This window comes from Pygocentrus nattereri, chromosome 2 (assembly GCF_015220715.1).
Source record: "Pygocentrus nattereri isolate fPygNat1 chromosome 2, fPygNat1.pri, whole genome shotgun sequence".
NCBI classification, from domain to species: Eukaryota; Metazoa; Chordata; class Actinopteri; order Characiformes; family Serrasalmidae; genus Pygocentrus; species Pygocentrus nattereri.
The window spans coordinates 51,196,794-51,217,215 of record NC_051212.1 but is presented as its reverse complement, the minus strand read 5'-3'; the positions used below and the strand labels follow the sequence as shown (position 1 = coordinate 51,217,215).

Below are 20,422 nucleotides of genomic sequence, written 5' to 3'. Positions count from 1 at the left end.
GGAATTCACTGAGCTCCTGAGAGTCTGTAGAAGCAGTCTGCAGGCCTAGGGGCTCGGCTTTATACACCTGTGGCCATGGAAGTGATTGGAACACCTGAATTCAACGATTTGGATGGTTGAGTGAAAACATTTGGAATTATAGTGTAGTTTGTACGGTGCAAGATAGAATTCTAAGTTTCTTTAACTTACATTAGCCCTGGAGCTCCAGAGCAAAAGTAAAGAAGCAAATTTCAGACAGTAAACATGGTTAAAATGATCCACATTACATTGGGGGTACGGAGGGAGATTTGGGGTAAATTTAAAAAAATTGCTTCAAGGTAACTAAGAACAACAAGAAATGTGTGGTACATCTCAATGGAAGATGATGATTACATTTCAGTTTGATGTACAGTTATTACTAAATTTAAGGGATATGCAGCCGAACCATTATTAAAAACAATTTTCAGCCTTTCATCTAAAATGTCTGGCAACCTTTTTAGAAAACCAGAAAAATGGACCACAAATTGCTTCCCAAATCTAATACCACTGAGACCCATACATACATCTCAACCACATTCCCACGGTGGAACGAGTCCAGATTCCTGTTCCAAATGCTCTTGAGTTACTTGTTTGCCTGAATTAAATGTTTTTGTTTCAAAATGACAGACTCTTGGTAGAAAAGCCGAAGCTTTTTGCAGCGTGTCTGGGCTGGACAGGCTGCTGTGTTTGTATATTTCTCTGTATTTGTCTTATTTGTACTTGGCAATAGCTCTTCCTTTGGCAGAGGACCATTTTTTATGTGAATATCTGTTTTCATCTCTATAGCCGGAACACCTTTTGGCTGTATCAGGACAGTCCATTAATCTGTGAGGTAGTTTTCCAGCATCAAGGACCCATTTGAGCAACTGAGTCACAGGACCAGAAACCCAGACGCATCGAATTGGAGCGTTTCAAAAACAAGATTTCAATCACTTCTGTTTCATTTTCAGGAGATTTTTTTAATCATCTTCAATTTAACAACAAAAAATAAAACGTAAAAAATGCCTAAAGGATAGTTTTCTGGACATGAACTGAGCCCATTGGTGGAATAAATTAGTGAATTCTAGGTTAAATAGTTGGCCGGCTTTGCACAGCGAAACCTTGACACACAATTTTGAAACCTATATGAAACTAAACTGCACTTGAATTACATAATGTAAAGCGTCTCGCAACTTATTTGAAACTTCGCAACATTTGCAAGCATCTCTAGGTCAAAGAACAAGTTTCATGAAACAGCCAATTAAAATGCTTATCACAGGATCATAGGATCAGGTCAAAAGACATCATTTCAAAAATGACTCTGACTCGATGGACACAAAAATGAAAGAGAAGACGGTCTTTTGGAAAGCTGAATAGGAGATACTCCTCACTGACTTCTTGCAAGGTTGATAGCTTTTCAGTTTGTCAGTTAACCGAGAGAAAACAAGGAACAAATGTGAGCTTCTCGAGGGTAGCGTTTCTGTAACCAGCTGGATTAACAGCTGTAAAACCCTTTTTGATAGCCCGTTTTTCAGCCACATTCGTTAAGCCCTTTTAGTTTGCGTCTTCGTCAAGCACCTTTAATACAGCTATTTTAAACGATGAAAAATTAAGCAAGAAATTCAGCAAAGATTATAAAAATGGTATCAATTATTCAATGTAGATCAGTTGCAGATGAGTTTATATCACGTGAATGACACGATCAAATTTGTACGAGCTGTTAATCTGGCTAACTAGTGGAGCAACTAAATATGTTGCGTGCAACTTTATTTGTTTCACGTAACTGTCAAACTGCACAGAAATGAGGTTCCAGGGAACTCAGAACATGCAACTTGTTGCCTAAAAGTTTCACCATGCAAAGCCAGCCCTGGTCTATATCTGGGAAGCTTTAAGGTCTATAATATCAAATAACAATAGACATAAATAAAAACACAGTTTGAGGTGTATAGTTTCATGGACATGCACGGCTCTTTCTTTTAGGTGAAAGGAGTTCCTAAGCACTGTGTCAGTAAACAGTCCTTGCTCAGGTTCAGGTGATCGTTCATACTTACAAAGCATCCAGATTTGGTAAATATAAATACCAGAGGTTATATGTGCGTTTCACAACACAAGACTACAAATCCATGATGACCACCTCCTACCATCAGCAGTGGACATTGGTCAGCACAGCCAGGTCTCTCTGCTTCTTAATTTTGAAGGCCATCACGAAGTTGTGAGGAGAAACGATGCCTTGCCCCTGCTCATCAATGTGGCCCATGACTATGTAGTTCAGACCTACAGAAAAGAAGCACAATAAAGCCATCAAAACACATAAAACAAAAGAGATACAATATAGTTATTTTTGCGAGAGCAGTATCCCATTCTGGTATTTCTGGCACCATTTAAGGTGGAACAGGAAAATTTGAACAAGAATTGTTCTAGTGGCGGCACGGTGGCGTGGTGGGTAGCGCTGTCGCCTCACAGCGAGGAGGGCCTAGGTTCGATTCCCCGGCCGGGTGATCAGGGTCCTCTCTGTGTGGAGTTTGCTTGTTCTCCCTGTGTCTGCGTGGGTTTCCTCCGGGTTCTCCGGTTTCCTCCCACAGTCCAAAGACATGCAGTCAGGCCAATTGGACATGCTAAAATTGCCCATAGGTGTGAGTGACTGTCTGTCTGTCTGCCCTGCAATGGTTCGATTTTTGTTGAAAGGACCCCTTAAATAGCAGCTAAGACTGTCAACGTTTGTCAACGTATTAACCTTAAAATTTGGAGAAGGTTACAAATTGGAAAAACAGTTTATTCTATATTTATAAGGATTGTGTGGTCCAAGAAATGTAAATAGGTCAAAATAATTCAAATCCATCTTTACTCATGTTATATCAGGGTCCTTTAAGGTCAAACTGAAATAAAATCTGACATTTTCGCTTGTTAGATCATGTTAGTCCCTGTTAGGCGTGGGCAATTATTATATTGTGATAAATAAAGAACACTGACCAATGCATGCTTTAATACTAAGAGAGCATAATTAGCCTTTTCAATAGGACTTAATGCAGTTCAGTGAATGTAACACTGAATAAAAATCTTCACAGTTTTTCATAATATAGAAATGCAGCAATATAACTGCACTAACGTTGTCCATATTATTCAGTCCTAACAGCAACAAAGACGAAAACATGATTTGGATTTTTTAGAGCATCTCCGCAATCACTTGTGCCTTTCTAATTCCACAAACATTCCACAGACAATGACAAATGTCCCCCCGAATTCCCAGTCCTGCTTTCCAAGCAAATTCCACTCTGGTGGCTTTTCTGCCTTTCAGAAACGAAACGTTTCTGCTTCACTGTCAGACTTTCCATTTGCGCCGGTGCTGCCACATTTCTACGCTAAATAAAGCGAGGTAAAGCATGGAGCAGAAATGAGAACCATGCGTGCCGTTATTAATGCCGTCTATGACAGGGAAAAGACAGACAAAATGGGCTTCAGCTCACACGCTAGGATGTTGAAAACGGCATATTCTGCTAAAAATGTGTCACCGTCTGAGATGGAGCCAAGCAAATGTGGAATTTGCCGACTGAAATCTCCACATTGTCTCAGATCAACCCAACACTTTCAGCTGTAAACCCTTCAGTGCTGATATTTTTGAAAGCTTCCAAGTTAGAAGTGAAGGGAAGCTTCACTGAGACATGCCATTTGGCCAGTCAGCGTTATGCAGCGGTATTATGCTAACTGCTCCACAGTCGCCTCCACGAGCTTCAGTTCACGGTTTACCACAGTAGCACAAGGTGAAGTTGTCACCCGTCCAGGATTTCCCTGGATTGTATAGGTTTTTGGTCCCATGTTCAGGAAAAAAAAAGGAACTCCATTCTTGGACAAATTGTCCAGGAATCCAGGCATTTCCATGTAAAGGTTAAACTGCTTCTTTTTATCCAGTTAAGCCATTTGTATACAAAGAATGAGCTTGATTAGTTCATATCACCCTCAAACAAGGGCCAACTGCCATGGAACGGTGCACTGGTAGTGACATGTTTAGGCAACAGGCAGCAAGTTCTGCAGCTGAACTGACACCTGTCTATCAAACCACCGATCGAGCGTCCAGGAACCATAGTGCTGTAGCAAGAATTTCATTTTAAGGGGGACCAATATTTCAAATTACTGGCTAATGTTATTAGTTACTGTACTAATTGAAAGCACAGCACAGCAGTTTAAGGCCAGAAGCCAACCTTTTACAGCACTAGGTGTCCAAAGCAAATGGCTCAAGTTCTCATTTTTTCATACTGTTGAACTTTACCATAGTTAAGTACCTGCTCATTCAGCAAGTAGCCCATAGGAACTAATACAGCTCAGCTCATACAGTTCAAGTTACCACTATCAGGAGAAAGAGTGAAGCAGGCTAATGCTGGATATCTTGGTTATTGCAAAACTGGTCTAAAGTCTTAAACAGTGACACTATGCGACTGACAGTGGCATGCAGCCATGTAAGCTTGGCCTCGTTCCCAATCTGGAGAGCCTGGCTTCCAAGTGGGAGATCTTAGAGTTCGGGCTCTAAGATCTCAGAGTTCGGGCCTCAACATGTCAGAACGTTCCTGGGATTAACTGGATGGTGAGAAGAAAGTGCAACCAACTTTTAAGACTGAACTTCTGAAATGTGGAAAAATATCCCTGCCGATTTCTTTGAAAAATTGTCTAAGCGCTGGTCCTGTCATCAGGAGGTCGCGAGTTCCATCTCTGGTGATGCAACAGACATCTGTGGTCGGGAGAGAGCAGCCCCCCCAGCTAGTCAGCGCAGGCGTGTTAGCTGACGTAGCAGATCTGGTGGTTGGCGTTCTCCTCCGAGCGCATTCAGCTGTCCAACGACGTCACGTTCAGCATCAGTTTGGAAAGATGCGGCGGTGCTTCACAGGAAGGAAGAAGCCTGTGCTAGCCTTCGCCCTCCTAGTGCTGGCAGTATCATGTGATTGAGGGTGTCCCAAGTAGTGGGTGGAATTGGATACATCAAAATTGGGATGAAAATTGGGGGGACTGAAAGTGAGTCTCCCGAAAAGAATAGATGTAAGTAAAGGCAAAGCGTGGAAACACATAAATCTGTCAATTTCTGTTAACGTAGGTTTTTATTTTCCTGACGCGAATAAATAAATAACTTCTATTTAATTCCCGGAAATTAAATAAATGAAGGATGGGGTCTGACTTTTGTACAGTACTGTAATTTGTGCATGCTAACTGGTGGGGTACATGTTTATATTACTTGTTTGCTTTGTAGGCCTCATAGTTCCACTTCAAAACTAAAGAAGCACATTTCAGTCTCCATTTCTTGGCTGATCGACTCCATTTGGGACGAAGGGAAAACTTTGTAAACTTAGGTTTTTCACCAAATTATTATTTGAATGGGTTGTTTTCGAGCAGAGAGGCACTAAAACATGCAGTGCAGAAGTACCTCAGGACCAGGACTGGGAAATTCGGCCATAAGGTTCAGCTTCGAGTTGGGAAAAGTCACTATTACTATCAAGTCTACTCACCTCTTCTGACTAAAGGGCATTTTTTACAGAGGACCGTGATTCTGGTGCTCATGGTCTTCCCAGCCTGCTGAATGGCCAGATTTCCTTCCTTATACACGTTGATGATGGAGAAAGTGGCGAGTACAGTATGTTCTCGCATGGTTGCTGAGATCAGGGTGCCCGTTATCACTGCAAAGACAAGACATGGACAAAAATATCACACTTTGCTCCTTCAGAATCAGACACAGTAGAGCTGGACATCCTTCACAATACAGCAGTACAATAACAATCGCAATATGATATAGAGTGAACTTTGTCTTGGACAGTATTTGATTATAACTGCATTTTACTGTGTAGTGTAATGGACCAAAACTGGTTTGTGATGAAATAAAACCCATAAATGTGTTTGTTCTTATGCGCTTGTCTTTCTTTCTGCAATGGAAACATGAAAAAAAAACCAGTAATATTGCCATTACTGTACTGATAGGAACTGAATTAATATTCTCTTAGCAGTTAATCTTCAGAAGCCACAGTTAGTGCTGAGGATAACAAAAGCATGCTGTAATTTTACATTAATTAGTTCTCACTCGTAGTGCAAAGAATCTATACTATAATTGTGTTAATTAAGTTAATTAAGAAGACAAAACATTTTATGACTTGGCTAAAAAATATCTTTTAGTGCAAAATAGGGAAAATTCCCCCTTAAGAACACTGTCTATTTCCCATAAAGCTGAACCATATCTGTGCATACGTTTAGCAATGTAAGTTAAGTTAAGTGATACTTTTTTGATCCCACAAATGGGGAAATTCCACCTCCGCATTTAACCCATCCGTGAAGTGAAACACCACATGCACACTAGTGAACACACACACACTAGGGGGCAGTGAGCACACTTGCCCGGAGCGGTGGGCAGCCCTATCCACGGCGCCCGGGGAGCAGTTGGGGGTTAGGTGTCTTGCTCAAGGACACCTCAGTCATGAACTGTCGGCCCTGGGGATCGAACCGGCGACCTTCCGGTCACAGGGATCATAAGGATGATGATGCATTTGCCTAAACACTTGGAGGAAGTAAACTAAAAAAGCAGCAACGTTGCCGTTATAGCACAGAAATGGAAATGAAAAAGGGGCATACTGCCCTGATACTGTGCACCCCTCATTTATTCAAACGGCTAATAAACACAGGTTATTCATTTTCCAGCATCAGCAAAAATGTAACAAACATACAGTACTGTGCAACGTCTTAGGCACCCAAGACACATTTTCAGAATCTATTTATTTGTGTAGTTTGTGTTTATTTGCTGAGAAAAATGTTAATATTTGAATGAACAAAATTCACAGAATATTAATTAATAATGAATGTATGATTTTCTGGATGTTGGTGTGTTTGTTTAACCATTTCCAAGCCTCTCCTCGAGGAAGTCCAGTATTATATGTAGTTAAAAAGCAGCTCCTGGTTTGACCAATCAGTGCTCAGTAAATTGAGCTCATGATGTAATTGATGATATTAACGAGTCTCTGTGGCGGCTGTGAAGGTGTCAAGGAAAAATATGGACCCGAGAAATTCTTGTTCCTTTTTATTGTTTTTGTGTTTATTTGAATTATGAATACGACTTTATTCTAATGTATATTGTGATAAACTCACTGCTGAGGTCAACTGTTTAAAAATTTGCTTAGATGCCTAAAACCTTCGCACAGTACGGTATATTTGACAGAAATTACGCAGAAACCTCAACAACTAATATATAATATCAAAATGTATAGAGCTTAGTGTTTCCACTCTCAGTTTTTCAGTGAAATCTGAAGGAGATATTTTTCCACACCTCCAAAGTTCAGTCTTAGAAGTTGGTTGCACTTTCGACTAGTCATGATCCAAGAAATCCGAAACACATTCAGTGTTGTTGAGGTCTGGTCTCTGAGGTGGTCAGTCTAATGTCTAAGAACATCAGCAGCTTTTCTCTCTCTCAAAGACGAAAGCTGTAAATGCTGTTTATCTGACGGGGACAGTTTTGGTGTTCCAGGTGGTTGTTAGGAGTCTCGTTTTCTCTATATAATCATTCTTTTAAAACTTCAGTTTTGGAAGCTTGGTTTTTTTTCACTTTCCCCTTTGAACTTATCCTTTCTTAGGCAAGTGGATCGTCAGAAACATCTCCCGACGTGTAAATAATAACAAAAACTTGTGCTAAATGGCAGTTTTGACAGGAAATGAAAAAATTAAAGGTAGCCTCTGACTTTTGCATGGTACTATATATAAAGGACTACGGTAATGTTTTAAAAAATTTTTGGAATCTTGATTTTTTTGACAAACTGCGATATATCACAATATGTCACTGCCACACTTAAGTACCAAAATAATATTGTGGAGCCTGCTGCAATTCACACCCCTACAAGATGTAAACTGAATGTTAATTATTCACTAATGTATTGTTTAACAAATTTGTGTAACTAATTGACTATACAATTAAGTAATAAGGTGTAAAATGTATATCAAAACATGAAAAATACCGACTAAAGTGCTAAAGGTCAAGCACAAAACATTAGGTCACTGAAAGAACACCGTGGCTTCCTGTTCTCTGAAGAACGCCCGGTTCTTTCCACAGTACGGACGCTTCTCTCTGCTGTCTTTTTAAAACACTATCTGTTTGCTCGTATTCCAGCTGGTAAATATCACCGTCTAGACGAGTGACCAACAATGCGCTATTCAGTGTCCAAGCTTTTCCTTTTCAGTAAATATATCAGACAGAGGACAGCGAGCACCAGAAGCAAGAACAATATCAGAGGCGAACGTTTTCTATGCTTTGCTTTGTCGGCTGCGCGGGTCTAAATAAACAACAGAAAAAAAATAAAAGAAAAAAAAACCCTTACCAAAGTTACTTGAGCAATAATGACTTTCAATTGTTCCGCTCCTTGTGCATTTCTGCTTGCAGAGAGCTTCTGAATACGTAAGTGCTGTGGAGAAGAAAAGCACATTATCACCACAGTGGGAAACGTCAGCGTAATTCCACAGCTCCGAGTTATTATAAAAGCATGCTGATGCATTGTGCTTATGAATAATAGTGCAGCCAAATGAAAAACAGCCCGTCTGGCCAAGCTAATACATTCCGTACTGTCCAAAGACCATTACACGTCCAAATTCATAACACTGCTATTAAATTTACTGCCTGTCAAGTTTGCGGATACTTCGCCTTCTTTTTCAGACTAATGTTTGATTTTCACTGAGTGCGTTTACATGCTTAATACTTAATAAGCCGATCAGATTTCTGCACTTACTTGATTATTCAAGTGGTCACCCTGACAGCATACTGTGACTCTCTTAGATACAGAAGTCTGATAACGAGAGCTGGATTTTAGCTCAGTAATCCGACTTCTCAGCACATATGTACCCTTACTCTGATTTCTTTCGGCTTTCTCAGCCGCGCATCACAACCTGATGGAAAAATCTTCGTTTACCTGCACGTTAAAGAGATATTTTTCCACACCTCCTAAGTTCACTCTTAGAAGTTGGTTGCACTTTCGACTACTCATGATCCAAGAAATCTGAAACACATTCAGTGATGCTGAGGTCTGGACTGATGTTGTGGTCAGTCCATTGTTCTAAGAACATCAGCAGCTTTTCTCTCTCTCAGAGATGAAAGCTTTAAATGCTGTTTATCTGATGGGGACAGTTTTGGTTTTCCAGGTGGTTGTCAGGAGTCTCATTTTCATGAACGTGTGGCAGATTTAAACGAGTTAAAGGGGACAAAGCCAAAGTTAAACCACTGGAATGTTTAAATGCTAATGAGTGCTGCTGTGGGCTTTGACGTCATACCCAATATAGCACTGTCACAAATATTTACACATGATCGCATTTTCCTCTTTTCATTAGTGTTTAATGTGCAAAGTCAATGCAAACTGGTAAAGAAAGCATGACAGGCACCGGGCATACACATGGAGCACTAACAGTACAGTGGGAGCACAAACCTGTGGGCCTCGCGGTGGTTGGAGTGGTTGGAGCTGAGGTTAGAGGAGAGCCTGTGATGGTGGAGTTTTTAGGCTTGAACAGGTAATGACCAATAAAACCATCAGCGGTCAGACTGAGGTCAGAGACAAACTGAATGAAGAGCTGGCTGTCGTCAGAGTAGATTGGGCTGAACAGACAGATAAGAATGACATTAGAAACTAGAAAACCTGTTGATTAGATTGTTAAATCAGGCTGAACGATTTGCGAGAAAATATCGACTTTTCTGATCGATATCGTGACTGTAATTTAAATTGCGATTATTTTCTGTAAATCGAGGTTCAGGTCTGTTATTTTGGTCACGAAGACTAGAACATGAAGCTTTATTGACCATGCCAGACTGCCAGTTAGTTGTGGTTCATGAGGTCACAGCATATAGTTGTTTGGTTGCTTCTGATTGGTCTAACTCATCTACAGGCAGTTTACAATCTGACCTGATATTTGGTTAATGTTCCCCAATTAAGACAAGATTTTTAATAAAAAAATTGTTATAATTAAAATTGCAGCTCTTGTGATTTGGAAATTGCACTTTTTTCTATTGCAATTTTGATATAAAAATGATTGACAAACTGATCAAACATTGCAAGCTGATAACAATATAAAGCTTCTGTACAGCATAGTTTAACAAACGTAATTTATACTTAACCATTAAAAGTTACCATTCTGTTATCATCCATTTTTGTAAGTAGAACAGCAGATATTTTATTATCACTTGAATTTCATGAATGTGCGTGTAATTTTGTTTTGTGAAAAGCGAAACTATCTTTAACCTCCTTTTGTCATGTTTCTGTTGGGGCTGTCACAAAAATCATGAAACACAACAAATCATAAAATTTGAGGAATAATTGCCAGTAATGTTTTAATCATCTTTTCTTGTTCATTGTATGCAGTTATTAAAGTGGCCTAATTGGCTTATTAGTTGTCTTGCTTCCTAGCAGTGTCTGTGTTTACATGCAAACATTTTTGCCAATACGATTATAGATTAAGACTGTAGTGTTTATATCACACTCTACTCAACAATCTGATGAAAATCTCTGTTTACAAGCTCACTACAAGTAATCAGATCCAACGCGCATGCATGGAGTATCACTTAGAGTAAACGTTACCATGACAATGAACATGCGAGTCCAGTAAGAGTGAGATGAGCAGCAGTGAGCAGTGCTTGTGTTTTTAATTGCTTTAAAATATTGTCAGACTCAGGAAAACGTCCTTCACATGTACTTATTAACCCTTAGGATCCTAGTACTATTAGGTGTGTGTTTTTCCCCCCGTTTTCCTCTGAAATTAATTACTTTAAAAGTCCCTCCCTGTACACAAATGATTTGAAAGCAGATAGTGGTCCCTCCCTAAAACCTCAAAATTACAACCTTGAGCTAGATTTGGGCAATATGACCATATTTATTGTTATTGTGATAAATGTTCTTTTCTGAGTACACTGTGGATCATCAGTACTTAAAGAACACCTACCAACTTCATGTTTATTACATCGAGAGCATCATTAGTCCTGATTAACTGGATTTAGTGCAGTGAAGTGTCTGTTGAATAAGAAACATTGTAATCATAGCTTTTGATAGTATTTTGTAAACGTAAGACTGTTGGTTCTTTTGTTGTCTGTTCCAACTTTTCAAATGTCAGAAAATGTTAATACTGTGGCAGGTCACGCATCTTGAAAGTTTCCTCAAATATCACAATATTATATTTTTACCATATCATTTACGCCATGTAGCAGATGCCTTCAGCCAGAGAGACTTACAGTTTGAACATTTTACACAGGTAGGCGAAGGTGGTGTTAGGAGTCTTGCCCAAGGACTCTACAGTCTACAGTGTAGAAGATAGAGGTGTTACCCACTACACTAACCAACCACTTATATGACCCACCTCTACCTTTCAATTTCCTTGAAATTCAAAGTAGTTTCATTTCAGTGTTCCGAAATTAACATTTTAAATTTTGAACTTTTTAAGAAACTATAATTAACGTCCTTCTCCACAAGGCACTGTCACAGTTTTGCACTGCGATGTCATGCACTGTTAAACCTTTAGAAATATATAATTTCACTGCATAAAGTAAAAAGAATAGTATAGTAAAACAACAATAATAATGCTATACAAATGTAATGGTGTAATGGTGCTGTGTGCCTGAAATGCTGAAGCGTGAGAGTAGGCTGGGTATATGGAGAGTCTGTAAGAACATGAACTGACCACAACACTAGAACAGCAGAGATGGGCTCTTACGCAGGAGGGCTGTCTCCACAGAATCGGCCGATCCTCTGCACATCACTCGCCTCCCCGCCATTATACACGGCCATGTGGTCGTAGCGGCAGTGGTTGTCCCTCTCCAGGTCAAACTTCTCAAACTTCAGCTCTATTATCTGAGACAGCAACGCAGAGAGAGTCAGGAACATAGTCGAATGACTACATTATATAGTCGAAGATGAACAAATGACAGTGAAACCATGCAATGTCACGCATGTGGCCGTATCTGTTTTAAATGAGTAGTTTAAAATCAAATTTTTCTTATTTTACTCAAACTGTAGACAATCAGCCAAGACATGTTTGGCGTCTTTAGTTTATCACTGGCTCAGTAATGCATATGTACATTATGTTAGAGTTCTGGTGGGAATGTTTTTTTCAGTCCCGCTCCCGTCAGCTCCAGTAATTTATCCCACCCCCCCAGAAAATCGGAATCATTAGTCCCGCTCCCGCCCGCACAGCCAACAAGGCAAACTGACATCCAATATCTGACAGTCTATTCACAAATACATTATTCTCTGCTGAAATAACACAGCAGTCATGGTCACCAGGCTCACTGTGAATAATTTCACCAAACGACATTTATTCTTAGTAAACACAAAGCAGAAATGAAACCACAGAGCGGTTATTTTTGGTGTTTTGCTGGGAAGCTTTGGCCATGACCATAGACTACGCCATCTCTGTAAGCTACAAGAATTTGCGTGTTGTTTACATGATCGGTTGCTACACAACTCCTCTGAATGACGACATTCATTTGAACTGTTTTACTGCTGTCATTTTATATTGTTTATACATTTATTGATTTAGTGATCATTCTACTTGTTTTAGGCTATTCATTCATTTGTGGGATGTCTCTTCATGCAGGTTTCCCTCCCGCTCCTGTGCACAAAACTGCAACACTCCGCGGCAAGATATTGTGGCAGGTCCTGTGGCTCTCGCGGGAATGTTGTAGACAAGATGGACAGGGAACTCACTGGCTACAGCTGCTGAAGGAAAACCCTACGCTGGCCACTTGAGATATTTTAAACATCTGGTATTTTTACATAAATTGTTGTGACTGTTTTTATTTTTTAAAAAAAAACAATAAAACAGTGGGTCCACCAGACCACTGAGTAACAAACACATCAACACCACACAAGTGTTCTAATCTAAATTTTGTGTACACATGTCGATTTTTATAGATTGCAGTATGTTAAGCAAGTCGGCTTAAGACTACTTAACAACTCAACCCGGTTTGAGGCTGATGTGTGATGAAACGCAGTTTAGCGCAGTGCTAATTAGTGGTTATAAGCTTCCTACCTACAAGCGCCTCGCAGCTCCAGTGCAAAACTAAAGAAACAAACTTCAGACACCATTCACGTCTCGGCTGATCTACTACATTTGGAGAAACTGAGCAAATTTGACTTAAAGAGAGTCGTCCAGCAAAGAGATGCTGAATCTCGAGTTAAACTGAGTAAATACTGTGTTGACCCAATAGGCTCTAATCCTCGGTGCATTTAATTAGCAGAGCAGCAGATCAGCCAGCAGCTAATTATCCAGCCAGGCGAAGGCTGTTTACTCTCTTTCACTCTTTCTCACATTCTGAGTCCTGGAGCTCTGACACCAAATGAGTTTTCAGCCTCTTAAAGGAACAATTTGTGAAAAAGTCTAATTTGGGAAAAACGTGTAAAACTACAAACAAAATTCAAGCTGTTTTTAGCTCTACAACATACATTTTGACCACTTTGACAGATAACAGTGTGTCAGAGTGTCGGAAACCGCATAAACAAGTCTAATTGTGATTGATGAACAACTCAACAAGGTCTGAGGTAAGCAGTTTAGCACAATGCTAATCGGTGGGGTATAAGCTTCCATTACTTGTTAGCTGCATTAGCTTTGTGGCTCTGGTACCAAACCAAAGAAGCAAACTTCATGTCTTGGCTGATTCACTGCATTTGGGAAAAGAGGAAATTCCTATGTTTTCACCAAACTATCACGTTAAATCTACGTTCACATTACAAGCCTCGTTGCTCAAATCCGATCTGACACGATTGCTCACACTTATGTAGGTAAGTGACTCAAATCTGTCATTAATGTGATGAACCGGCGTCCTGAAATGACCCACATGACCCCATCCTCCTCAGTAATGTCACGTGACTGAATCACTGCATCATCAGCACAAACTAACGAGCTTCGCTCAGTAGATCATTACCTCCGATCAGCTCTCAGCTTCATTATTAGAGTCAGATGAAGGAGAAAAAGGTGAGATGAGCTGCTTTTCCACCGTTTACAGGCTTTAACCTCTGTTTGGCGCTGTTGCCGTGGTAACGCTGAATGATGGCAGTGGGAATGCACAGGGAATTCCGATCTGAGCGTCACATTAAGGTCACATGGCCACGAATCGGATACGTATCCGATCTAGGACCACATATGAAAGTGGCTCAGATCGGATTTGAAAAGATCAGATTTGTGTCCACACGACCCTGAAAACATCAGATCTGAGTCATGTTAGGGCAAAAAATTGGATCGGATTTGTGCAACTTCAGCCTGGTAATGTGAACGTGGCCTAAAGATAGTTATCTCACCTGGTGCTGAGGTGCCATGATGTGCCATGAACACGTCACCCCGGCAGGGTAATCCCTGTCTGGCCAATTAGGAGTCTTCAAGGTTCCAGGTTTATTCAAGAATCCACCACAGTACCGGTTCCCTGCCACAGGAAAGCAGTGAGCAATGAGGATGTACTGTATCTGTAATCAATAGTATCAGTCTTTGTGGCTTTTTCAGTGCCATGAAGATGGGATGCATTAAATAATCCAAAATACAGTTATTATTCACTTTGTGCACTGAATACAGTACCAGTTAAAAGTGCCTGACTGAGTTTTCATAATCATAAAAACCCAGGGAACTTACAACCCCAATTCCAATCAAGTTGGGACATTGGATAAAACATAAATAAAAACAGAATACGATGACTTGCAAATCCTTTTCAACCTATATTCAATTGAATACACTACAAAGACAAGATATTTAATGTTCAAATGGATAAACTTTATTGTTTTTTGCAAATATTCACTCATTTTGAATTTGATGCCTGCAACACATTCCAAAGAAATTGGGACAGGAGCAACATAAGACTGGGAAAGTTGAGGAATGCTCAAAAAACACCTGTTTGGAACATTCCACCCGTGAACAGGTTAATTGGAAACAGGTGAGTGTCATGATTGGGTATAAAGGGAGCATCCCTGAAAGGCTCAGTCATTCACAAGCAAGGACGGGGCGAGGTTCACCACTTTGTGAACAATTGTGTGAGTAAATAGTCCAACAGTTTAAGAACAACGTTTCTCAACGTGCAACTGCAAGGAATTTAGGGATTTCATCATCTACAGTCCATAACATCATCAAAAGATTCAGAGAATATGGAGAAATCTCTGCAGGTAAGCGGCAAGGCAGAAAACCAACATTGAATGCCCGTGACCTTCGACCCCTCAGGCAGCACTGCATTAAAAACCCACATCATTCTGTAACGGATATTCCCACATGGGCTCAGGAACACTTCAGAAATCCACTGTCAGTGAACTCAGTTCGTCGCTCCATCGACAAGTGCAAGTTAAAACTCTGCCATGCAAAGCGAAGCCACATATCAACACCACCCAGAAACGCCGCCGGCTTCTCTGGGCTGAGCTCATCTGAGATGGACTGACGCAGTGGGAAAGTGTCCTGTGGTCTGACGCGTCCACATTTCACACTGTTTTTGGAAATCATGGACGTCGTGTCCTCCGGGCCAAAGAGGAAAAGGACTGTCTGGATTGTTATCGGCACAAAGTTCAAAATGCTTATTTCAGCAAGACAACGCCGAGCCACATTCTGCTGTGTTACAAGAACGTGGCTTCGTAGTAAAAGAGTGCAGGTACTAGACTGGCCTGCCTGCAGTCCAGACCGTCTCCCATTGAAAACGTGTGGCACATTATGAAGCACAAAATACGGCAACGGAGACCCCGGACTGCTGAGCAGCTGAAGCTGTACATCAAGCAAGAATGGGAAAGAATTCCACCTACAAAGCTTCAACAATTAGTGTCCTCAGTTCCCAAACGCTTATTGAGTGTTAAAAGGAAAGGTGATGTAACACAGTGGTAAACACGCCCCTGTCCCAACTTCTTTGGAACGTGTTGCAGGCATCAAATTCAAAATGAGTGAATATCTGCAAAAAACAATAAAGTTTATCCGTTTGAACATTAAATATCTTGTCTTTGTAGTGTATTCAATTGAATGTAGGTTGAAAAGGATTTGCAAATCATCGTATTCTGCTTTTATTTATGTTTTACACAACGTCCCAACTTCATTGGAATTGGGGTTGTAATATGTTTGCCTTGGTACTGTAATTAGTTTAATATGTTGCCCTTGTAAAGCTGTTTCAGTCAGTCAGAGTGGGATGGCTCTAAATAGCTTTATTGAACAAAAGGTCAACATTTCCGATTGGATTTCTTCACTATTGTTCTAAAACGGAAAAATTCAATATGAAGAAAACCACTGCTGTGAGCAGGTGTGACCAAATTAGTGACCGATCCTGTCCAAAACTAATGTTTGTGCAAGCCGAACCAGATAGAGTCCACCCAGCTTACATTACAGCTTACAGGAAACAGCAGAGGACTCGAGTGCTTCCAAAATCATATCATACTTATCCATCTACAGCACGGCTGAACTCAAATAACACAGGGCTGGGCCTCTTTCCATATTTAGCCTGTAATGAGCTGGTAGAATAAGAGGGTCATTACCTCCTTCATTCGGCCAAATGGCTGCGTAAGCGGCCAAGAAACCACTCCCAGCTGTGTTGGCATCCGACACCATGACCACTTGCATCTTGTTGCCACTGGTGACCAGCGCACCGGGTCTGGAGGTGCCACAGAAGCGGCCAAGGCGCTGGCCGCTGACATGTCCGTCATAAATGTCCACGTAGTCGTATTTACACAGATTGTCGCTCTCCAGGTCCATCACGCGGAAGGAGAGGGACACCACTCTACCCTGAGGCACCTGTGGACATTTGGCATTGCAGATAAGCTGTGGACAGATCTGATGTCAGCTCTTACCAATAGGACCTTTTTTGAGAAGACCTCAAAAAATGAAGGTTATAAAACCTTTATTGCTAATGTAGCCTATTCATTCTGCATAGATACTAAACATTATACATGACTTAAAGGGTCTAAGTGAAGTGATACTTTATTAATCCCACAAACGGGGAAATTCCACCTCTGCATTTAACCCATCCGTGAAGTGAAACACTACATACACACTAGTGAATACACACACACTAGGGGGCAGTGAGCACACTTGCCCGGAGCAGTGGGCAGCCTTATCCACGGCGCCTGGGGAGCAATTGGGGGTTATGTGTCTTGCTCAATGACCTTGTTGAAGTTTCAAAATCATTCAACCCCAGTAAGCTGCAAAAACAACCTGTTTGGAATTCATTGTTTTTGTGATGTCACAGAAAAACAACGTACTTGCTATATATATACACACACAACGGGGTCAAGCCACCTCCTTGTTTCTATACTCATTGTCCATTTAATCAGCTCCACTTAATATATAGGCAGACTTTGTTTCTCTGCTTACTTTTTTAGCCCCCTTTTACCCTGTTCTTCAGTGGTCAGGACCCCATGGACCATCTCAGAGCAGGTGCTATTTGGGTGGTGGTCATTCTCAGCACAGAACTACTTATTGACCTAGACACAATACAGGACAGCCGAGCAGAACAGAGCTTATTTACATAGATCAGCCTTAAAGGCACAGTAACCAAAACAGCTTGTTTAATTTCAAGAGATAAAGAGAGGTCATGTAAAAATGAATTATAGTAAATAAAATAAAAGCGAATCTTTGGGAAAAAACAAAATTCCCCCAAAAAAGGAAAGCTCTGAACGGCCCACATCCTGCTTGGATATCAATTTTTCCCCACTTATAATGCTTGTGTGATTTGATGTATAATTCATTTTCATGTGACCATTTTCCAACGTCTCCTTGCCACTCAACACTACACCGGCTGGTTTTTTGTTACTGTGCCTTTAAGACGGATACGAGCTCTGTTCTGATTGGCTGCGCTCATTCAAAAAGCAGACCAGGCTGAAACACTCCTTATAACTTCAGCGTGAGTGGGTGAGGCTGAACTGCTGTAAGTTGAATAGGCAGACGTAGGTAAATTTGTTGTTTTTATTGATGTCACAAAAACTATAAATTCAAAAACAGGCTGTTTAGTTTCTACATTTGGACGGAGACCATTAGTGACAGTGTTTGAAATTTAACACTGTTAATGTACAACATCAAACTCTCACGCTTCCATGATATGGGCCCTTTAACAGTGTCTGTCCTAGGATTATAACATAATTAGATATAATTAGTTATCAGCACATTAAAAAGCCCTAATGCCGTTACGAACTGAACTCCTCACCGTGATCCTCCAGACACATTTGGTGTTAGGCGGGTAAACCGCAGGATGACCCTGGCTCCCAATGAAGCCCGAACGTCCAGTAAAGTTCCCACCACATGCGAACACTGGCCTGTGGGAACTGTGGGGACAAATAAACACATTTTACTACCTTGTGATGTGGCACACCAATAGGAAATAAGCTGAAAGGACTTGAGCTGATGCCCTCACTGTTTTAGCCTCTGTCTCATGTGGAGATGTTTAATGAGTACACATTTTCTTCTCAGTGAAGTAAAAACTCTACGTTTTACTGAATATTTACTTTCTAATTCCCTTTTAAGTTCCAAATCTGAAAGGATCCTGAAAACATCGCCCTAAAGGTGTGGTTGGATAGTGTAGTGGTCAACACTTCTGCCTTCTATGCTGTAAACTGGGGTTCAATCCCCCACCTGGGTAAGCACCCTACACTATACCAATAAGAGTCCGTGGGCAAGACTCCTAACACTACCTTGGCCTACCTGTGTAAAAATGATCAAGTCGCTCTGGATAAGAGCGTCAGCCAAATGGCATAAAATGTAAAGGAGAATTCCACCCATTTTGTTCCAAAAAGGACTTTTATGTCTTTCATAATGTTTTAGCATTTGGTCAGGCTTTGCTGCCAATCACGCGTCTCACTTTAGGGGTTTATCAGTTTATATTAGCCCCAAAAAAGAGAAGACTAACTACTCTGAGCGGTTTGGTGTGGAACGCTGTGTTCTAGAGAAACTTACAGAGTCAGAACTGTTCACAGTGGTGGTGATAGGAACCGGGCGTCCGCCTCTAAAAGCTCCCTCACAGAAAGCTATTACATGGAATTCCTACATATACGCTGCCTGGTACCCGAGACCTCATTTTGCAACACTTTGGGGATAAAAGTTTGGACTGAAATGTATTATTAATTTTAATTTGTGATGGAGGGCTACATGCAGGACATTCTGAGGCAAAATAGGCCTCTAAGAAAACATTATTTTCAGATATATGGCAATTTTACATATAAAAACAGCGTATTCTGGTGGTTGTGTGTGGTAAATAAAATGGCTATATTTGTGTTGTAGACATTGTGACCCCTGGTTCCCATCACCACCACTGTGAATGCTTCTGTTTACATCTCAAGGAGTGAATTATTCGGAAATTTGGAAAAGTTGGTGGAGTTCCCCTTCCAGGAGTTTCACTGTAGTTCTATAGGGAACTCAGTAACGTTACTTACTTAACTAGGTACCTGAGGGAGTTTTTACCCCGAATTAGCCTTAATTTAGACTTAATTAGACTAAAATAACTTTCCTTTTCCTTTCTGAGGCTCTTTAATCCACCTATTTCACCTCCTTCCTCACTCAGACAGCGGACACAGCTACCGCTACACTCGAGCTGACGGTCAGCATTAAGAAAGTTAGCAGTAATGTTCTGCCATTTCTGGCGGTTTTACCTTCGTGGTCGTTCTCCAGAAGCCAGGGAGAAAAGGAGAGGACCCCATAAACTCCACGCTGCAGTCCACATTGTCTACGCTCGCTCGGATGAAACGTGACATTCAGAAAGCGGTGGTCGCCTGGAGGAAAAGAGCAGCTCGGAAACCTCCCAGAGGACTTTCTCTCGGGCTGCAGGGAGAATGGACGGTTTGTTCGAGGACCTCCGCGTCCACCCTGTTCACAGCACGGAACAGTGACCCGTTGACCAGCCTGAAGTTGGTTTATCACGCAGCTTTTTTGCTCGAATATTCCGTTCCACCTTAAATGGCGCGGCAGCGTTCAGACGTGAGCGGCGTACATGCGCCAGAATCTAACGTTAACGGCTCCTTTTAAGGTGGAACGGAAAATTCGAATTAAAAGCTGAGGAGGAAGAAGCGGACTTCAGCCTCGTAACAAAATGAGAGGAAAAGAGGATTTTAAAACATTAAAATATTCAGACAAACCAATAAAAGGACCGCATTTTACATGTCCGTATCACTTTCTGTACTGAAAAACTGGAATTAGCCGTTAGCCTAACTTACTTGTTTACAGTGTTTACTACACAGTGCCTCCATATTTAAAGAGCCATATCCTACATTTTTCTCATATTTAGTTTATTTATATTATTATTATTATTATTTTTACTTCAGATATGCTTGTAACAGTTTTGAGACTGTATGTAATAATACCAGTCATAATGTATTTTTGCTTGATGCTTTTTTTCAAGGCATCTTCATCACCTAGAATCAAACAGGACATTTTGATTACTGTGCCTTTAAGACTGATATATGTAAATAACTCTATTCTGATTGGGTGCTCTATATTGCATCTCATTAGAACA

The 20,422-nt window shown here is 40.8% G+C and overlaps 1 protein-coding gene across 2 annotated transcripts; it reads right to left on the bottom strand.

The window, feature by feature from the left end:
- Window positions 1–956: 956 nt before the first annotated feature.
- pcolce2a (procollagen C-endopeptidase enhancer 2a) lies at window positions 957–20,102 on the bottom strand. 2 transcript variants are annotated; one of them, XM_017714664.2, is made up of 9 exons: window positions 19,563–20,101; window positions 18,125–18,242; window positions 16,461–16,716; window positions 14,274–14,395; window positions 11,692–11,828; window positions 9,423–9,589; window positions 8,328–8,411; window positions 5,487–5,654; window positions 957–2,271 (listed from the first exon to the last, which is right to left on the bottom strand). In XM_017714664.2, exons 1-9 carry the CDS (start codon window positions 19,631–19,633, stop codon window positions 2,141–2,143), a joined length of 1,254 nt encoding a protein of 417 aa, XP_017570153.1. In that variant the 5' UTR covers window positions 19,634–20,101; the 3' UTR covers window positions 957–2,140. The 2 variants fall into 2 exon arrangements, with proteins under 2 accessions (XP_017570153.1, XP_037400788.1); XM_037544891.1 differs by lacking the exon at window positions 8,328–8,411 and having other exon boundaries at window positions 19,563–20,102.
- Between the last annotated feature and the right edge of the window lie 320 nt (window positions 20,103–20,422).

What these genes read in the sequence shown, in the direction of transcription:
- pcolce2a (XM_017714664.2), bottom strand. Translation starts at nt 19,633, where the DNA reads ATGTGGACTGCAGCGTGGAGTTTATGGGGTCCTCTCCTTTTCTCCCTG. An exon ending in AATGTGTCTGGAGGATCACG is followed by an intron (nt 16,717 to 18,124) that starts GTGAGGAGTTCA and finishes AAATGTCCACAG; the next exon opens with GTGCCTCAGGGTAGAGTGGT. An exon ending in TTATTGCTCAAGTAACTTTG is followed by an intron (nt 5,655 to 8,327) that starts GTAAGGGTTTTT and finishes TTGTCTTTGCAG; the next exon opens with TGATAACGGGCACCCTGATC.